The sequence below is a fragment of the Pholis gunnellus genome (assembly GCF_910591455.1).
Source record: "Pholis gunnellus genome assembly, chromosome: 15".
In the NCBI taxonomy this organism is placed as follows: domain Eukaryota; kingdom Metazoa; phylum Chordata; class Actinopteri; order Perciformes; family Pholidae; genus Pholis; species Pholis gunnellus.
In genome coordinates, this window is record NC_136542.1 from 2480067 (window position 1) to 2497557 (window position 17491).

At 40.5% G+C, this 17491-nt stretch overlaps 1 protein-coding gene across 1 annotated transcript; it reads right to left on the bottom strand.

Moving 5' to 3' along the window:
* Positions 1–10789: 10789 nt before the first annotated feature.
* Positions 10790–17018, bottom strand: LOC306707194 (protein LBH; the record flags this gene model as incomplete). The annotated part of the gene is made up of 4 exons (XM_079174541.1): positions 16982–17018; positions 13771–13849; positions 12978–13152; positions 10790–10857 (listed from the first exon to the last, which is right to left on the bottom strand). The coding sequence occupies exons 2-4, from the start codon at positions 13846–13848 to the stop codon at positions 10790–10792; spliced, it is 321 nt and encodes a 106-aa protein (XP_079030667.1). The 5' UTR covers position 13849; positions 16982–17018.
* Between the last annotated feature and the right edge of the window lie 473 nt (positions 17019–17491).

The following is a 17491-nucleotide window of genomic DNA, read 5'->3' on the forward strand; positions in this document are numbered from 1 at the left end:
GTATATTGCTGCTTTATTAGACCGTATAATGCAGCCGACACAGATCGAAAGAACAAAAAAATTAGAATGAAATGAGAGGAGCAAACATTTTTCGTGTGCTGGATTTTCACTCCTCATCACAGATCTGTGCCAACATCGTCCACTGAGCCAACAGGATCACCAGCCAAAAGGCAGATTTTTAATTTGAATTTACGAGTTCACAGAGTGAGAATCAGGGGCCGCTTAACAAAATTATATTAATTAAAAATCCAAACTTACTTCTAAAAGAATGCTTTTTTTCCTCATCACTTCACCAGCATGTGAAAGTGTGACTCCTTAGGGTTACATCCCCCAATTAATGGACGTATATAAATGGAGAAAGCTCTGTGGGCCTCAGCTGCACTGTCGGTCATCCTCCCTCATACTATTGACGGATCTGCAGCCGATCACAGACCATCCTGGGGTTTATAGAAAGACCTATTTTATGCTCAGAGCGTTGGTAATGTGAGCTCTCAGGTCGCTCTTCTATGTTGTTATTTTGGTAAATGTAAGAAAGGTAGTGTTTATGTTACCTTTATTTATTCATTTTGTTTCATTTAAATAACTGTGAGGATCTTTTAATTGGTTCTGAACCAGTCTCAGTTTAGTCCTGATCCTCTATAGGACCTCCATCAGTAAACGAGACCATCAGAGAGAAGATGGTCTATTTCTATAGAGTTATTCTTAATGCTCGTCATCGGTGCCACCGGGTCGGATTCTGGTGAAATCAGATGACATCATGCAGGTTCACCAGAAACTCCTTCAGCTCAGACTCCAGCAGAGACCGGACCACCGTGGACAGACCCAGATCCTCCAGCAGAGACCGGTCCACCGTGGAAAGACCCAGATCCGGCTTCACCTGCAGACGGAGCTCCGGAGGGAGGAGGAGAGCTCAGCTCCCGGCAGCAGTATCATCTCGTCCTCCTCCTCCTCCAGGATAGAGCTTCTCCTCTCTAGGAGCCAACACTTGTATGTTCGTTAAAGCAGTGTTGTTGTTTAAATAGAATTTGTCTGTTGAAAGTTGAATAAAAATATTACTTTTGTGACATAAACTAACAGAATGTAATTAAATTAGTGAAGTAATGCATTTTATAGTCTAATATTTGTTGCGGAGAAAAATACAGAACCCTGTTCTGTATTTTTCTCCGCAACAAATATTAGACTATAAAATGCATATTACTGTAATAACAATGACAGTATTTATAGGTACTCTGGTATATTTTACTCCAGTTACTGTACATATCAGTGTCTCTGATTACATTCAGTATTTCTCACCAAAACACAATGTGTGCATCCTGAATGGTTTTTCTACCTCGTGAAGAATTTGCAATGCCGATATTTTGTGAAAGGTTTGAAGCCTGCTGTCACAGTCTGCCTCTGTCCCTCCTCTCCAGCCACATTCCCGCCAGTATTCCCCCCGGGCCCCTTCGTTGCCATTTTTAGCCAGAAAAATGACACATGGCATGGAAACCAGAGAATAGCTTTGCAAATGTCTCTTCGCTGGCATCTTCTCTCTACGACTAAAGCAAGTTTTATAGGTAAAATCAAAAGAGGTGGGACGTAACTAAGTACAGGACAGATGTGATCTGAGTTTTTTTACTTTACATTCAACATAATCTTTGTAATCTTGTATACATTTACATATACATATAACGTTTTTCAGGAAATCTGAAAATGAACAGTTAACCTTATAGCTTAGCTCAAGATAATACGTTTTCAGGTTATTATGATGATTTACAAATTAAACCAAAAAGCTAAAATGCGTTAATCAGTGAACTTTATGCTAGCATGTGGCTTTTGCTACCTTTAGACCATAGAATGTAAATACCATCGTGACGTCACCCATTGGTTTGTGGACTGCCGTTATGAAGCCTCGATTTCACCATCTTGGATTACGGTCTTGGATTACTTCATGGTCTGTTTGACTCTAAATGGACCATAATTTACTAAATGAACATCATGCTGTATTGAAGAAGACTTGAAACTAGAGATTGAGACCATAAACTCATGTTTACAATGTTTACTGAGGTAATAAATCAAGAGAGAAGTAGAGTCATTTTCTCATAGACTTCTATACAACCAGAGGAGTCGCCCCCTGGTGGACACTAGAGAGAATGCAGCTTTAAGACACTTCAGCATCGGCTTCACTCTTCAGAACTGGAGGTTGCCGCCTGCTTCAGACAGCGCCACACTAACTGTTACCCCATTTCCGGCCTTCATGCTAAACTAAGCATAATTACCAAAATGTTGAACAATTCCCTTAATTTAAATATTGGCTACAGGACTTTTTACAATTTACTTTGTACACTTGATTTTTTTTTTACAGTTTTTTTACAGATTACAAATATATAAATATTACAATACTTTCATCAGTGGGCCATATGCTCTATCACCATTGTGCTACCTCATTCAGGGATAGGGATCTTCGATTTGCCACTTTAAAGTACAATTTTGAATGCAAAACTTGTATTTGTAAACTAAATATCCGCATATCAGACATATTGTAGTGTCTGACATAAACAAACCGTATCTCTCTCAGCTCTTCACAGCAGTTATTTGTGGTCTTTAAGTGTCAGGGCTGTTTACCTCACGAAGCCTTTATAAAAACCATCTTCAGAAGGTGGAGGAACAGTCGCTCCAGCAGCAGCAGCAGCTCACATCAACCTCTTTTCCTCCTCCCAACCGGCTCCAAGCTCCACCTGCAGAGCCGCCCCATCTAAAATTGATTACGGTGACATTTACTATTCATAGAAAAGGTTACTAGAGTAACCCTGTGCTGTGCTGCATGTTTGAGTGGAACATTATTCCCAAACAAATGAAGAGGCGCTCTTCACTGAACTGTGTACCAGAGCTGAATGACAAACCGGTTGTGTAATTATGATTAATATGCATATCTGCAGGTCGAGATCAGCATTTTATTCCCCTCTCTGGAGCGGAAAGATAGAGGAGAAAAGTATTACTCTAGCATCAATGTAGTAGTGTTTGGATGGAGCTCTTTCTATAGTTTCCTTCAGTTGATGGAGATCAAAACATGTTCACACATTCGTGGCTGAAGAATGTAAACCACTTAGTTTAAAAGTTAAATGTATAATAGTGTATAATAGTGCAACAATAATCTGATTGGCTGGCAGGTGTCAGTTAAAACATAGCAGAGTTACGGTTTAACAGTTTAACCGGCGCTCTTAATCAGTCATTTAAGAGGTGAGATTAACCTGCAGTAACCATAGCGGCAGTACTTGTGTTTTAATTGGAGTCTGTCTTCTCCTTTGATGGAGAAACAACGGCAAACTATTACATTTTAAATATAAAGTTCTCCTTTCTGTGTGACGATTTTGTTGTTCTTAAAATAGATCTTCAACTTTCAACATTAGGTTCAGTTGAAGTTTAAAAAGATGAAAAATTACAGGACACATTTACTCACACCATCTTTTTTATTTTGTTTTCTAGGTTTTGACATAAAAATATCATGATTATGAATAATATCTCGTTAGATACCTTCTCATCATTCTTTGAATCACTTACTGGTGTCTCATTGTGTCTCCACACAGCTGCATGCTAGCCGAGCTGTTTCAACACACTCCAGGTTTTCCGCTTGAAGTCGACCAGACAATTACAACAACAGCATGCTTTCAAGTTGGCAGATGACCGTTTACTTTGGCTTCCTGCTCAACATTTCCAGTCCTCGGCGGCCATGATGAGTCCAACGCTGGAGTTGTTTTTTTTTCACACCGTGTGGGCGTCCGACTCGAGGGCCGAGAGGCTTCAGAGGAGACGGAGCTCCTCGCTGGCTGCCTTCAACCGTGAGAGCTCTTCATACAACTCAAACACGATGCATCTCGCTGCTCTTTAACGAAGGTTCAAGTGTTTCGTGAGATTCATGTTGTGTTTCATCAGTTCGGCCTTTCAATAAATCCGTACGCCATCAGTTCTATAGAGAGGCCATTTCCAGTGTCCCCCATGAATATTATTTCTATAGTAGTCAACTGCAAAAGACAAATATTTGTTGATGCTTTTTGAATTGTCTATGAATTACACGTTTGTAAATTTTGCAAGTCAAGAAAGTTTGTCATAGATTTGTCTTCGTACCATTTCATTTTGTGTGAAACCAATCAGTGAACCGCATCTCTCGTCACCAACACCAACATGGCCGTTAGCTTGGCTTGCAAGCTAGTTAGCTAACTTAGCCGTGTTCCACGCACGATGGTAACGTTATCTAACCTGATGTGTTTTATCCAGCGATTCTTTTGATTAAAATGGGATCAGAAACGTATTATTTTCTCGTAGTTAACTACCATATATATTTAAATAAGGACTCATGGGGGTCCACCAATTTTTTGTTGGTAAACATGATGGCAAATTTTTGTTGGCGGAATGTAAGCAGAGGTAGAAATGTACTCACCATATACGTTATATAAAGAGTGGACGTACCATTGGTTTGTGGACTGCCTCCAGTTCGGCGGTTTGGCTGTCACCGTCTTGGATTATTCACCAGTCAACAGAAGTTACCATTTTTGGAGGGCGGAGGAGTGACGTAGATACGGCTCTAGTAGTCTGCTTTATGGTCTGTTTGACTGTAAATGGACCATAATTTACTAAATGAACATCATGCTGTATTGAAGAAAACTTGAAACTAGAGATTGAGACCATAAACTCATGTTTACAATGTTTACTGAGGTAATAAATCGAGAGAGAAGTAGAGTCATTTTCTCATAGACTGTTGCTATGTTAATAGTTTAGCTCTGCTAAACGCAGCCAAAGGTTCACAGCAGCAGCTACGGTTAGCAAAAAGCTACATTATTAACATATCACTTTATCTTGTTATGTCACTGAACTTTTCAAAGAATCTGCTCCAAAAAGATCATCATCTTGTTATGAGGACAGATGTATCTAATTTAAACAAAACTAAAATTAATACTAAATACTTTACTAGTTTTTATAACAAGAAAAAATATCTTCGAAATGAGAAGCTCTTCAAGTTTCAATTTTAATATTCATTTGTCATGGTGGCAAAATATGCTGAAGTCCTCAATAAACTAAATGTTTAAACTTTATTATAAACTAACAGTAGATCAAATGATGCGTCACTTTTCAGTGTCAGCTGTTTAAATGAATGTTTTCTGTATTGTAGTTCATGTTGACTGCATCTTGTTTTGTCTTCGATGGATTCGACCTTACAGCCAAAGTAAAAACCTTGTTATCCGGTCTTGGCGAGCTGATGGCGGACGGCGCCGGGCTGCAGACGGAGGGCGGGTGTGCGTTACCTCGGAATATCACGGACACATTTGAAAGACCCGTTTGAAGCCAGCAGGAGTGGGAGATGAAAGTCCTGGCACAGCACACTTTGACATCATCAAAACACAACTCCCTCACAACACTCAGCGGCTCTAATGGCCGTGTTAAAAGGTACTTTTAAATACACAGATTTACAAGTGGCCTCTGCCATGGTCCGTGTGGTCTTTGTTCTGAACTGAACATGAATGAATCCTTTATAATGAAACAGGAGAGCAGACACAGGAGATACAGCCGAGCAAAATAATGGTTATTTATGGGAGATTGAGTTGTTTCATGTCCAGGGAAAATGTTGAGCAAAGGAAAAAACACAATTTTGATTTAGTTTAATTTCTGTCAGACATTTGAGAAGGGAAGGAAAAGGGAATGAAACAAGCAAGGAAAAAGGGGGAAGGAAGTAAGGAAAGAAGGGGGGAAGGAAGGGGAACAAAACCAGGAAGGAAAAGTGAATAGGGAATAAAAGACAAAAGGAAAGAAGGGAGGAAGGAAGAGGAACAAAATCAGGAAGGAAAAGGTAACGGAAGAAAATAAAAAAGAAAGGAAGGACGAAAGGAAAGAAGGGAGGTAAGAAGAGGAACAAATTCAGGAAGAAAAAGGTAAAAGAGTAGAAAAGGAAAGAGGAGGAAAGGGAGCAAAGGAAGGAAAAGTCCAACAAGAAGAAATGAAGAAAGGAAAGAGAAGAAGGAAGGTTTAAAGGGAGGGAGGAAGGAAGGAGAACAAAACAAGGAAGGCAAATGGGGAAAACAGGGCATGATTAGCATAAAACAATAGTTAAACCAGTGTCGCATTAAATCATGGCAAAACTAGCAAGCTAGCTAACTAGCCAGCTGTCCACTAGTTAGCTAGCTTGCTAACTCCACCATGCTTTACTGCTACACTGGTTACAGAAAATGAGCCGACCAAAGTTGTCCCTCATCTGGCGAAAGCAATGTGCTTCCCTGCGCTGTGACCAGAGTTAGCATTAATAGCATTAAGTTGTTCAATTTTACTCATGAACTCTGGCTCTCTAAGCTTCGTAACGTTACTACTCCACGGCTCGTTTTAGTCGTTAGGGCAAAACCTCACCTCTGTCTGCAACTTGCCGTACAAAAGTTAGCCCGCTACGAAGGTCACAATGGAAACATTAAAATGGCCGCCTCTCTGATCATACAGCTAGTTTGATTAAAATGGGAATGTCTCTTCTATTTCTATTTTATTTCTAAGGGATTCATTCTTATGCTGTGTTCACCGATCGATCCGAGCTCCATTCAGAAAACAAGCATTTTAAAAGTTGTTTACTTGTCGTCTTTCGGAGAGAACTAACTAAACACGAATTCAGACTTTTCACAAACTGGCATCATTACGTAGTTATTTCGGCTTCCCTTTTTATCCGTTAATTGCAATTAAATCCCAGCTAAATTGTTTATTCTGGGATCATACAGCTGTAGTAAACCAGCCGACGTGTGGCTTGCTAGATACAGTGAATACAGCTCGGTGAAATTGGTGTGAACACACATGAATATCTGAACCAAAGTGCACCTACATTTAATATATATAAACTTGTGATTTAGCTCAAACGCTGGTATCTGTTGGTGTTCAAGTGCAGTATCAGTGAAAGTCTGCAAACGTTAAAATCTTCCACCTTAAGAAAAAAGCTGTCCTTAACAGGAGAGATGAATCTTCCCTTCCTCTGAAAAACAGCTTGTGACATTTGAGAGATAATTGACACTCTAACCCCCCCCCACACTCGCTCCCCGCAGCCCTTCATTTTCCCAGGAGTGACCCCGCTTGCACCAACGAAGTGCTCTTCACAACGTTGTCATCCGAAAAAGGTCAGATCCAGAGAGAGCGAACGAGGCATGAAATAAATAAGATGGGAGATCCCCGCCATCCATCTCGCTGTCTGGATCAAGACACCGAGCTGCCCTTTAACAGTGTATCAGCCTCAACGCGCGAGCAAAGTGGACGTGGGAGCGCCGCGCATCTTCGCCCGTTGGTCTGAAGCCTGTTTATGTGACACAGACAGGAGGAAGAGACACTGAGACATGAAGCCTTGAAACTACAAACACTCACTTAAAATGTTTAACTGCAACTTCTTGCTTATATTTTAATTGTATTAGTAGTTATAGTTTAAAGTTATTGCATTATCAATATCTATCGTCTCTCCTCCGGTCTTCCACATCCTGTCCTCTGTCTTCCTTCTCCTGTCCTTCTGTCCTATATCATCTGTCCTCTGTCTTCCTCCTCCTGTCCTCTATCTTCTGTCCTCCGTCTTCCTCCTCCTGTCCTCTATCTTCTGTCCTCCGTCTTCCTCCTCCTGTCCTCCTGTTTTCTGTCCATCTCCTGTCCTCTATCATCTGTCCTGCTGTCATCTATCATCTGTCGTCCTGTCATCTATCTGTCCTCCTGTCATCTATCATCTGTCCTCCTCTCTTCTGTCCTTCTGTCTTCCTCCTCCTGTCCTCCATTGTCTGTCCTCTGTCGTCCTCCTCCTGTCCTCTATCATCTGTCCTCCTGTCTTCTGTCTTCCTCCTCCTGTCCTCTATTGTCTGTCCTCTCTACTCCTGTCCTGTGCATCACAATTTCCCCTAAAAGCGAAGGTGATGTATGTAAATTTGCCAAAACACCGAAATATTCAGTGAACGCTGAAATAAAACAGCCGTTGTGAGTCGATAACGTCTCATGCTTCAAATGTGGTTTTATCAGACGTGATTCTTTGACATATTCTGAATAGTCTTTTCAGGACAAATATAAACAATATTCCCTTCATCACCATAGAAAAAGCTCCAGCAATAATCTGCAAAGTGAAAAGTGTTGAGAACAAGAATAACATCTGCTGCAATGTGTCCATGTTTGACTTGTGAATAAAACTCCCACAAAGCCACACCATTAAATAAAAATGCTTCCTGTTCTTTGGCCGTGGTGAGACATGCAGCAGAGGGTACGGCAAATGTTGGGTTTACTTTTCCTTGAATAATTACAGTGAGGAAAAGAAACATAAATCAGAAACTAAAATAGGAACAGAGTTTGGATTCATGGAGCAGCCTCCAGCTCAGAGGACAAACACAGCTGAGCTTAACTCACAGAGCGCCTTTGTTTTCCATGAATTACTATGATTACTACTCTGATGTCCAGTTAGTGCTACTTTGTTTTTATCAATCAATTTATTTGGTGATGTTTTTATCCTTACAGTGCAGTAGAGCAGTAGAGGTCCCCACTAAGTACATTTACTCAAGTACTGTACTTTATACTTTTACTACATTTCAGCGGGCCATATTGTACTTTTTACTTCACTCCAATTAAAAGGCCAAGTGTGCCGGATTAAAGGGGATCTATTGGCAGAAATATAATGTTCATAACTATGAAAGTAAGAGTCATGTTTCTCGTTAGCTTAGAATGAGCCCTTCATATCTACATAGGGAGCTCGGGAGGCGGAGTCTGCCATGTTGCGGCGCCATTTTCCTACAGTAGACGAAAACTGACTGTAGAGAGAGGTTTTCACGTTTTTCTCCAGTTATGCCCAGTGAAGCCGATGCTTCATGTCTTAAAGCTGCATTCTCTCTAATGTCCATCAGGGGGCGACTCCTCTGGTTGTATAGGCTGCATTGGTTGCGAAAAAACAACATGGCGACGGCAAAATCGCCAAACTCAAGGCTTCAAAACGTCAGTCCACACACCAATGTAATGTGCAACCTCACCACTAGATGTCCCTAAATCCTGCACACTGTCCCTTTAAGAAAAAGTCATTTTAATCTCACTTCGATTTCTAGACTTGATCAGCCGATGTATCAGGGCTCTTTTACTACAACTTAGTTTTTCTTCCCCCTCGTGAGCCAGAGTCCTTTAATTTAAAGATTGTGTTGAGCTATATATAAAGGTGTTGGATGCAGATGTGTCTCAGCTTCAGTAAAGCAGCAGCTGCTCTCACTTCAGTACGCTGGTCCTGAGAGCACGGCAACTTGAGAGAGTGCAAAGTGGCACTGTCCACAATAAAAAGTGATGAACACGCCGGGTGCGTTTCAATATTCACACTACCATATTATTTAGTGTGCCAGAAAAAGATTTGGAATATCCGAATACATAGAATGTCACATGGACTATGCCCAAAATACCAGGATGTCCTCCTGCATCTGGTCACATTTTGCAGTGGGCATAGTACACACATATTGAGTTTAAGACGAAGCAAATGCAATTTGGACAAGTGTGCATCACTTTTTATTGTCCCCTGGAAACAGTTTCTGTTGTCGTCTGTGCTTTTTGCATGTGTTGTGAAATAGTTGCCAATGTTTTGTTAATTTGCAGTGCGTTAAGCCCTCTGGGCCACCGTACTTGAAGCACCATAGTTATTAAACTTTTTCACTTACAGGAGACAACGAATCTCAACCAATCAGAGCAGACCTCCCCTTTCCCTTTGAACGACAAAAAAACCACAGGTACAATTAAATCAAAGAGCGTTTTAAGAATTTTGAAAATGTTTATTTCTTGTGCAATAATTTAGGCTTCCAGTACTTTAAAAAATATCATGTCTGTGACAAACGGCACACGTCTAAAATATACTGGCTATTGTTTTTACTTCAGTAACAAAATGGACTGCCTTTAAATGAACATATTGCTCCAATAAGTAAAACAGAACACCATCACATTCCCTTGAACACCAAAGACAACATATCATAATATATTAAAGAATGTGTCGTAATAACATCGAATAAAGTGATGAAGGCTTTCTTACTCAAATACTGTTCTTTAAAACACCGTAGCTATTATTACAAAGTGAAAAATGAGACCAAGCATCACCAAAACTACAGCAGTCAGCACTTAACATACAGTGGTGTCATTTACATCTAGAGTTAATGTAAAAACTGTGCACAAAGTACAACAGCTACCATTAGTAGTAGTAGTAGAAGTAGTAGTAGTAGTAGAAGTAGTAGTAGTAATATGGCACACAAGAGCTAAACAGCATTTAGAAACATCTGTCCAGATCAGATGATATGTCGTGAGCATCTGGACGGCGACGACTTGGAGCCAGAGAGAAAACATTTAATTCATCAAATTTAAAATATCAAAATCACAAAGCTGGAAATGTAACAACAGTCATATAATCTGGAGATTAAGTGTTTGAATTCTGACATCGAAAACACGTCTGCTGCCAAAAGTTAAAGTGTATTTTGTTCATTTTCAGGCAGCTTCTCGTGAAAAGAAAATAGCCAAAAGGCAAACTGGATAAGGTTCAAGATGATCTTTATAAGCTGTCAGAACAACCTCCGTCATCATCATCAGAAGAAGAAAAAGAGGAAGAGGAAGCCTACACAAAAACAAAAACTCTCCATCACGACTCTGGCTCCAAGCCCCCCGCGAGCTGGGGTTTGGGAATCTGTTTTTCTACCCTCTCTAGTCTCTGTGATCTTTCTACCAACGCAACGTGCTCTTCTATCGGACTCTTTTTCATTCATCCAGGTCTGGACACACTCACAGTAACTGTGGATTACGCAGGAGGGGAGTTTGTTCAGTTGGAGTCCTGCATCTCCGCCCCTGAAGCCTCTTCGTCCACGTCGACGTTCGACTGGTCCTCATCTAGGAAGGAAAAAACAAACAAACATGCGGATGCTCGTTCACTCTCCAATCCTTCAACGGGATATAAAGCAGTTTGAACGGTTCTCGTCTAAGTTCAGGTCCTTTAACAGGACTACAGTACTCTGCACATTCATCAACACAAAAACAAGACATGCTAGCAGCCATTTTCGGACGAATGGCCACTACATAGCTATAAATAATAAAATATACCAAATGTAGGTCGTCTAAACATCATATTTCGTTTGGATATTCCGAATTAGGTTCATTCAACAGTTCATTCACAATATGCATCTCAATCTGGGTTTTGATGGCAGTTTGTGACACACGGCCTCTTCCCTGTTTCCAGCTCTGTGCGTTGAACATTAAACCAACTAGCTAACACTAAGATTCATGCCGAAAAGAAAATTTCTTGTCGGAAGGGGAAACACACCTATTTTTAAACATTATGAAAGACTTGGATAAAAACAGGTTTTTGGATATGAACAAATATCTCAACATCGATCTTTTCAAGAAGGTGGTAAAAGGAATGAAAGAGGGACGGTGTTCTCTCACAGTCCACCACCGGTAACGTTAATCAGAGTAAGCATGGCTGCACGTAAACAGGAATATCAGTGGAAAATTATTTATGTTAGCCACGTAAACAGCTCAGTGGGAATCTTGTCTTTTTCGGAATATAGGCACAAAAAAATTCTGCTGAAAATGCCGATTGCAAACGACGACAACAACACATTTCACAAATGAATGTTTCTTGCAAAATGTTGATATAGTCTTGCAACCCTCCAGCATGCTCTTGCAAAATATGGAGTGTTTTGGTTAATTTATTATGTAAAAATCAATAGGAGGGAAAATTATCTTGCAAATCACAGGCCCCCATCTTTAATTAGATAAGATTAGATAAATAGATACAAAAATAAATAATTAAAACTGTCTAGCTAGAATTTCCTCTTCAAAATAAAATGCAAATGTCTGAACTCAATTGGACTAATAGTCTCTAACAGCTTTGTTGGCCACAAATACACATTTTTTAACATCAAATGGGGTGAGTTCTGCTGTTCAGCTGCATTTCACAACGTCAAGTGGTACTCAAGAGTCAGATGCAGATCCACACTGGACAAATGAACTGAGGTGAAAATGTGTTTGCTCTAATGATTCACCCGAAGTGGAGAACTGCATTTATCCTGAATTGAAAGACTCCAGCAGAGTCCTGTTTGGGAGACAAATGATCAGACTGACTCGATATAACAATTCATTTTTCAACTCAGCGATGCACATCATCAGATTTCTGTGCCGCGGTACATCACTGTGCTGTCGTCGTTCAGGTGAGAATGACAGCAAAGTGAGTCATTAGCATTAAAGGAACTACAGGAAGTCTTTACAGGAAATAACCTTTTATGGGATTAAAGAGACGGATGTTGATTTATGAAGGCCAGCAGCTCCTCATGTTTGGAGAGACACTCAAAGGACAGCTGTTTGTATGACGGGGTGAACACAGCCGGTGGTGGAAAGTAACTCAATATGTTAACTAAGTGCTGAGCTTTAGTATAATTATGAGGGTACTTCAGTATTTTCATGGATTTGGAACTTTATACTCCACTACATTTATTTGACGGCTGGAGTTAGTTACTTTGCAGATTATGATCTTAAATTAAATAAATGAATAACACATCATAAGCTTATTAATTAAAATACATTGTTAGACATTGAACCAGTGGTTCCAAATCTTTTTGACTTGAAATCTCTTTAAAAATCAAGTGTCTAGTTGAGGCTCCTTTCCACGTTTCACCTGCATTCTCTCTAATGTCCATCAGGGGGCGACTCCTCTGATTGCATAGAAGTCTATGAGGAAATTACTCTACTTCTCTCTTGATTTATTACCTCAGTAAACATTGTAAACATGAGTTTATGGTAGGATCAGTGTAGATCTCCCTAAATGCTACACAATGGACCTTTAAGTAAAGGATCAGAGTACTTCTTCTGCTTTTGACTTGAGTTTTTAACTACCTTGTCCCTTTGAATCTAAATGAGCCAAATTACAAAAATTAAACCAGGTCAGCGTTTCCACTGTGACCACACACACCAAAAGGAAAACAAACCCTCAGCGACCTCACGCTCCTCCTCACCTGCAGTTTGTTCGTCCGCACTCGGCCTCTCGCTTCGGGCGTCCGGAGAGCTCGGCTCGTCCGGCGGCCAGCGGAGCTCGCCGCTCTCCACCTCGGCTCCGTCCATCGGCTCGACCACGATGGAGGGAAGCCTCTTGGACAGCTTTGGATACCTTTCATGGGTATCTGGGAAGATCTGTTTCACACTCATGTAAGGTTCAACTGAAGGGGGTTACAATATTTGAGGAATCTCTCACAGCACGTGAAAGAACAACAATGCGGTAAAAACCGGATTAGGAAAACTGTGTGTCAGATGAAAGATTAACAGCTGGACTTCTCTGACTTTGATCTCTTTGAACTTGACATGTGCATATGCAGGTGATGTTATCTTTCATTTTTTCTAATTAGATTTGTATCTAAAATCATCGTTGGTAAAACAAGGATGTATAAAGCTGAGACTTTGTATAAAGAAGCTAAAAGCTAAAGCCTCTTTAACACATGCTCTGTAACTATATTTTTTCAGTCCACTTCATTGTAGTTATCTTGAGCTGTTTTCACCAAAGGAAGTCAATTTCAGTAGATATCAGACTGAAAAGTGAAAAAAAACAACATAAGAAACAAACAGAAACTGGGAGAGTTTATCACACAAAACGCCGGCATCATAAAATAAAGCATGAGTGAGTGACGATTTTCGTCAGGTCAACCCACATTTTACTCTTGCTCATCGCTCCAGTGACTCACCACTGTACTCCAATCAAAATCCAATGTACTTGAAATCATTTAAACACAAACACACACACATCTGGAAGGATACTGCGGCCTGATCTGCTCCAGCTCCTCCCCCGCTGAAGTCCTCCGTGCCGGGCTCCAGAGAGTTCATCACTTCGGTCATCCTGGAGAGAAACACATGCTGATGATGAGTTGGCTCACACTGCAGGATATCATTCCTCAATGCTTCCTGATTAGGGACCAATATCGCGATTAAACTACCAAGAACTACAACTACCTCTAGATATTTCCTAAACATCTTGTCTGACCACAGAAGTGGACGTAGTCATCGTGACGTTAAGAAGCCTCGAGTTCGAAAATTTCAGTGACGTAGAAGCGCCGTATACGTCTCTGGTAGCGGCAGTGAGCTGTCAATCACCATGTAGCCCCGCCCCTAAAGCATCCCCTGCTTTATGGTCTGTTTGACTCTAAATGGACCATAATTTACTAAATGAACATCATGCTGTATTGAAGAAGACTTGAAACTAGAGATTGAGACCATAAAGTCATGTTTACAATGTTTACTGAGGTAATAAATCAAGAGAGAAGTAGAGTCATTTTCTCATAGACTTCTATACAACCAGAGGAGTCGCCCCCTGCCGGACATTAGAGAGAATGCAGGTTGCACCCTGGTAGGTTCATCCCAAAAAGAAACCACTTAAATAAATGTAAGCAGCTTTAACTGATGTTTTTGTCCAGAGTCTCACCAGAGACACACGTTATCTCCGTCTTATCCACAATCACCTACTTTAAACCGCTATTAACAAAGAAAATCAATATTTCCAGCAGCTAACACCACCAGCCTTCTGCCTTTTTTTTTTTTACATGTGACAAGTTATCAGAAACACCACTTTCCATACAATCACACTGGCAGTTGCTGTTGCCATGGGGACGATGCGATTGCGAGTGTATGCCTCTGATTGTCTGAGTAGTTCACTCTGCCAGAGCGCACAAGCGAGTCCGCCAGCTGATTTCTTTTTGTGAGACTTCTCTGTTTAACCTGGAGTTCTTTTCTTGCCTCTTCGTCGTGCAGCTGAGACAATGCAGCCTTTATCCCTCATCAGAGGCTCGCGTTGTTCCCCTCACTCCGGACCGTCTCGTGAAGGAAGCAACTGGAGACGGAGGCCCGGTGGAGCTCGAACACATGATTCCGGTCTGATCTCTGAAGAAGAAGTTGCTTTTTCCACTGAAGCGTAACAGACGTTAAACGTTGATGCCAGGCGTGACGCTTCTGTGGTGCTTTTCTCTCTCTCTCTCACTCTCTCTCTCTGTCTCTCTCGCTCTCTCTCTGTCTCTCTCGCTCTCTCTCCAGCTGAACAATAATAACGTCTGATTTGAGCCATTAGGTCTGAACAAGGTTGTCCAAGACCCTTTACAGTTTTAGCTAGTTTCAACTGGTGGTGCAAATTATGGATAGGGTAATTTAATTGATAACAAAGCATCATATTTTTTATACTGATCACATGTTTTGTGTGATAAATCTTAATGTGAATAATAACTAGTGACTGTAGCTGTGAGATAAATGTAGTGGAGTAAAAAGTACAATATTTCTCTCTGAAATGAAGTGGAGTCGAAGTAGAAGTATATCTAAAAATTCTACATTACAGTAGTACTCGTGCCACAACCGCAATGAGCCCAATATCTCTTAAAATTGCAGATTTTTTGTCATTAACAGTCAAAAAAATGTAAAGTATTTTATGTATAATGCTATGAAAAGCTGCAGCCAGCAGATGTTTGAGTTATTTACTTGATAAATCACTTCAAACAACTAATTGAATATCAAGACTGTCATCAGTTACTTTCTTGTTGATAACTATTTGTTTAATGCAACAGTTGTTGGACATTATTTTCATTAATATCTGTTGTCTATACCTCAAATAAAGAGTCTGAATCAACTATAGCTGTAACGATGAGTTTATTAATTGATTAGTCAAACGATAGAATATTAATCAGCAGCTATAGACTCATTGATTAAGCCATTTTGTCAAGCAAAAACGACCAAATTCCAGTTTCCCAATGTGTTTATTTGCTACTTTTCTTTGCTTTATGGACACAAATCTGGATATTTGGGGAGATTTGAATTGTTTGTTGATGAAACAAAACATTTGAAGAAATCCTGTTGGGTTTTAGGACATTCCAACATGCATTTTTCACTGTTTTCTGATTTTATAGACTGATAGATAACTGGCAGATGAATTAGTAATGAAAACAATTGTGAGTCGCAGCCAAAAAAACAACAATTGTACAAGCCAAAAACCCACAGGAGCCCCTTGACCTGCTGCAGCATCACAGCCTTCAGTTTGAAGCCTGTGTTTTAGCACCTACTGAAAAAAAAATATATATATAAATCTATTTTCCTCATAAAACACAACAAAATCTCCAGATAATATTTCCTCATTCCCATCTCACTGTTTGCTCTTCAGATGAAAGATGTGCATCTGGTGTGACCTCACGGATTAAAATTCCTCCTCTTCTTCGGTCCGTCCATCATGAGCTTCATCGCGGTGGAGACGGTCCAGTTAAAGGAGCAGCCTCCTGCTCAACGGTCAGTTTAATGCCATTATTTCATATCTGCAGATGCAGGATATTGATAGAATGACCGCTCTACTGTCTCTCTCTCTCCTCTTATCGCCCCATCTGCACTTCAAACATTTTTTTATATATTTTGCTGCTAAATCAGAGCCAGCAGCAACACCACCTCCTCAAATCCAGCTTCCTCTGTTAGATCCAGTAAGTTTTTACAGCCCAAGGACATGAAATAAAAACGAAATCCACGTCCAAATATAGTGATACTCTTCTTTACTCACCAGTCAGCCTTGTGAAATGTTCCACTGCTCTGTTTTTGATTAATTTAGTCACATTTCCTGTTCTGTTTTTAACTCAAATGGCTCATAAACTTGATTGCATGCATTTAATACATACTAATAAATGTTTACACTTTTGGAGCGCAGATTTACCTGCATGACACATACAACAGGTAGCCAGTTTACTGCAGGTAGCACTATTAATACATTTAAATAGCAGTGTATAAAACACAGCTTCTGCTACACCTACACCTCTAATCCCACACACAGCAGCACCAGTGCAGACATAAAAACCCACAAGGTGAAGCAGGTATTTATTATTTGTAATGTTGCAGTTTTAAATGATTAAACTCATCAGTCATTCAGTTAGTTTTATAATAAAACATTTTTAGTTGAGTGTTTCAAATGAAGGATTGTTTCCAGAGTGGTTAGAATAATAAAGAAGCTCCATACCTGTCTGCGGGCTGATCCAGTGTCTCAGAGCACGAAGGTCTCCGTCCTCCGCTGCTTCATCACACTGATGCTGCTGCTGCTGCTGATGATGATGATGCTGGTGCTGATGATGATGATGATGATGATGCGGGCTGTTGTGGGCGACAGGCGGCGGGGCGCGCAAGGCTCCCGGTGAAGTTTCAGCTCATATCGAGATGTTCAGGGGCATGCGCAGTGGAGCGGGGACCGGTGCCGCGTTCAGGCACCATCGGAAACGTTGGGATTACGAGTGGAACGCGAGCTGGTTGCAGTCAGATCCTCTACTTGAATACAAAAGTGCAGAAATACTCCTGTCCTGGATTAAAATATACTTCAAATACCACAAGTAAAACTAATCATTTTGCATTATTGAGTGCGGTAAATATAGTACTACGACTATTTACTTGTTACAGCTGATAAACTGTGCTTTTAATTTGAAAGAAGGCTACATCTATGCCTTCAGCTTTGATGTATTTGCGTGTTACGAGGCAA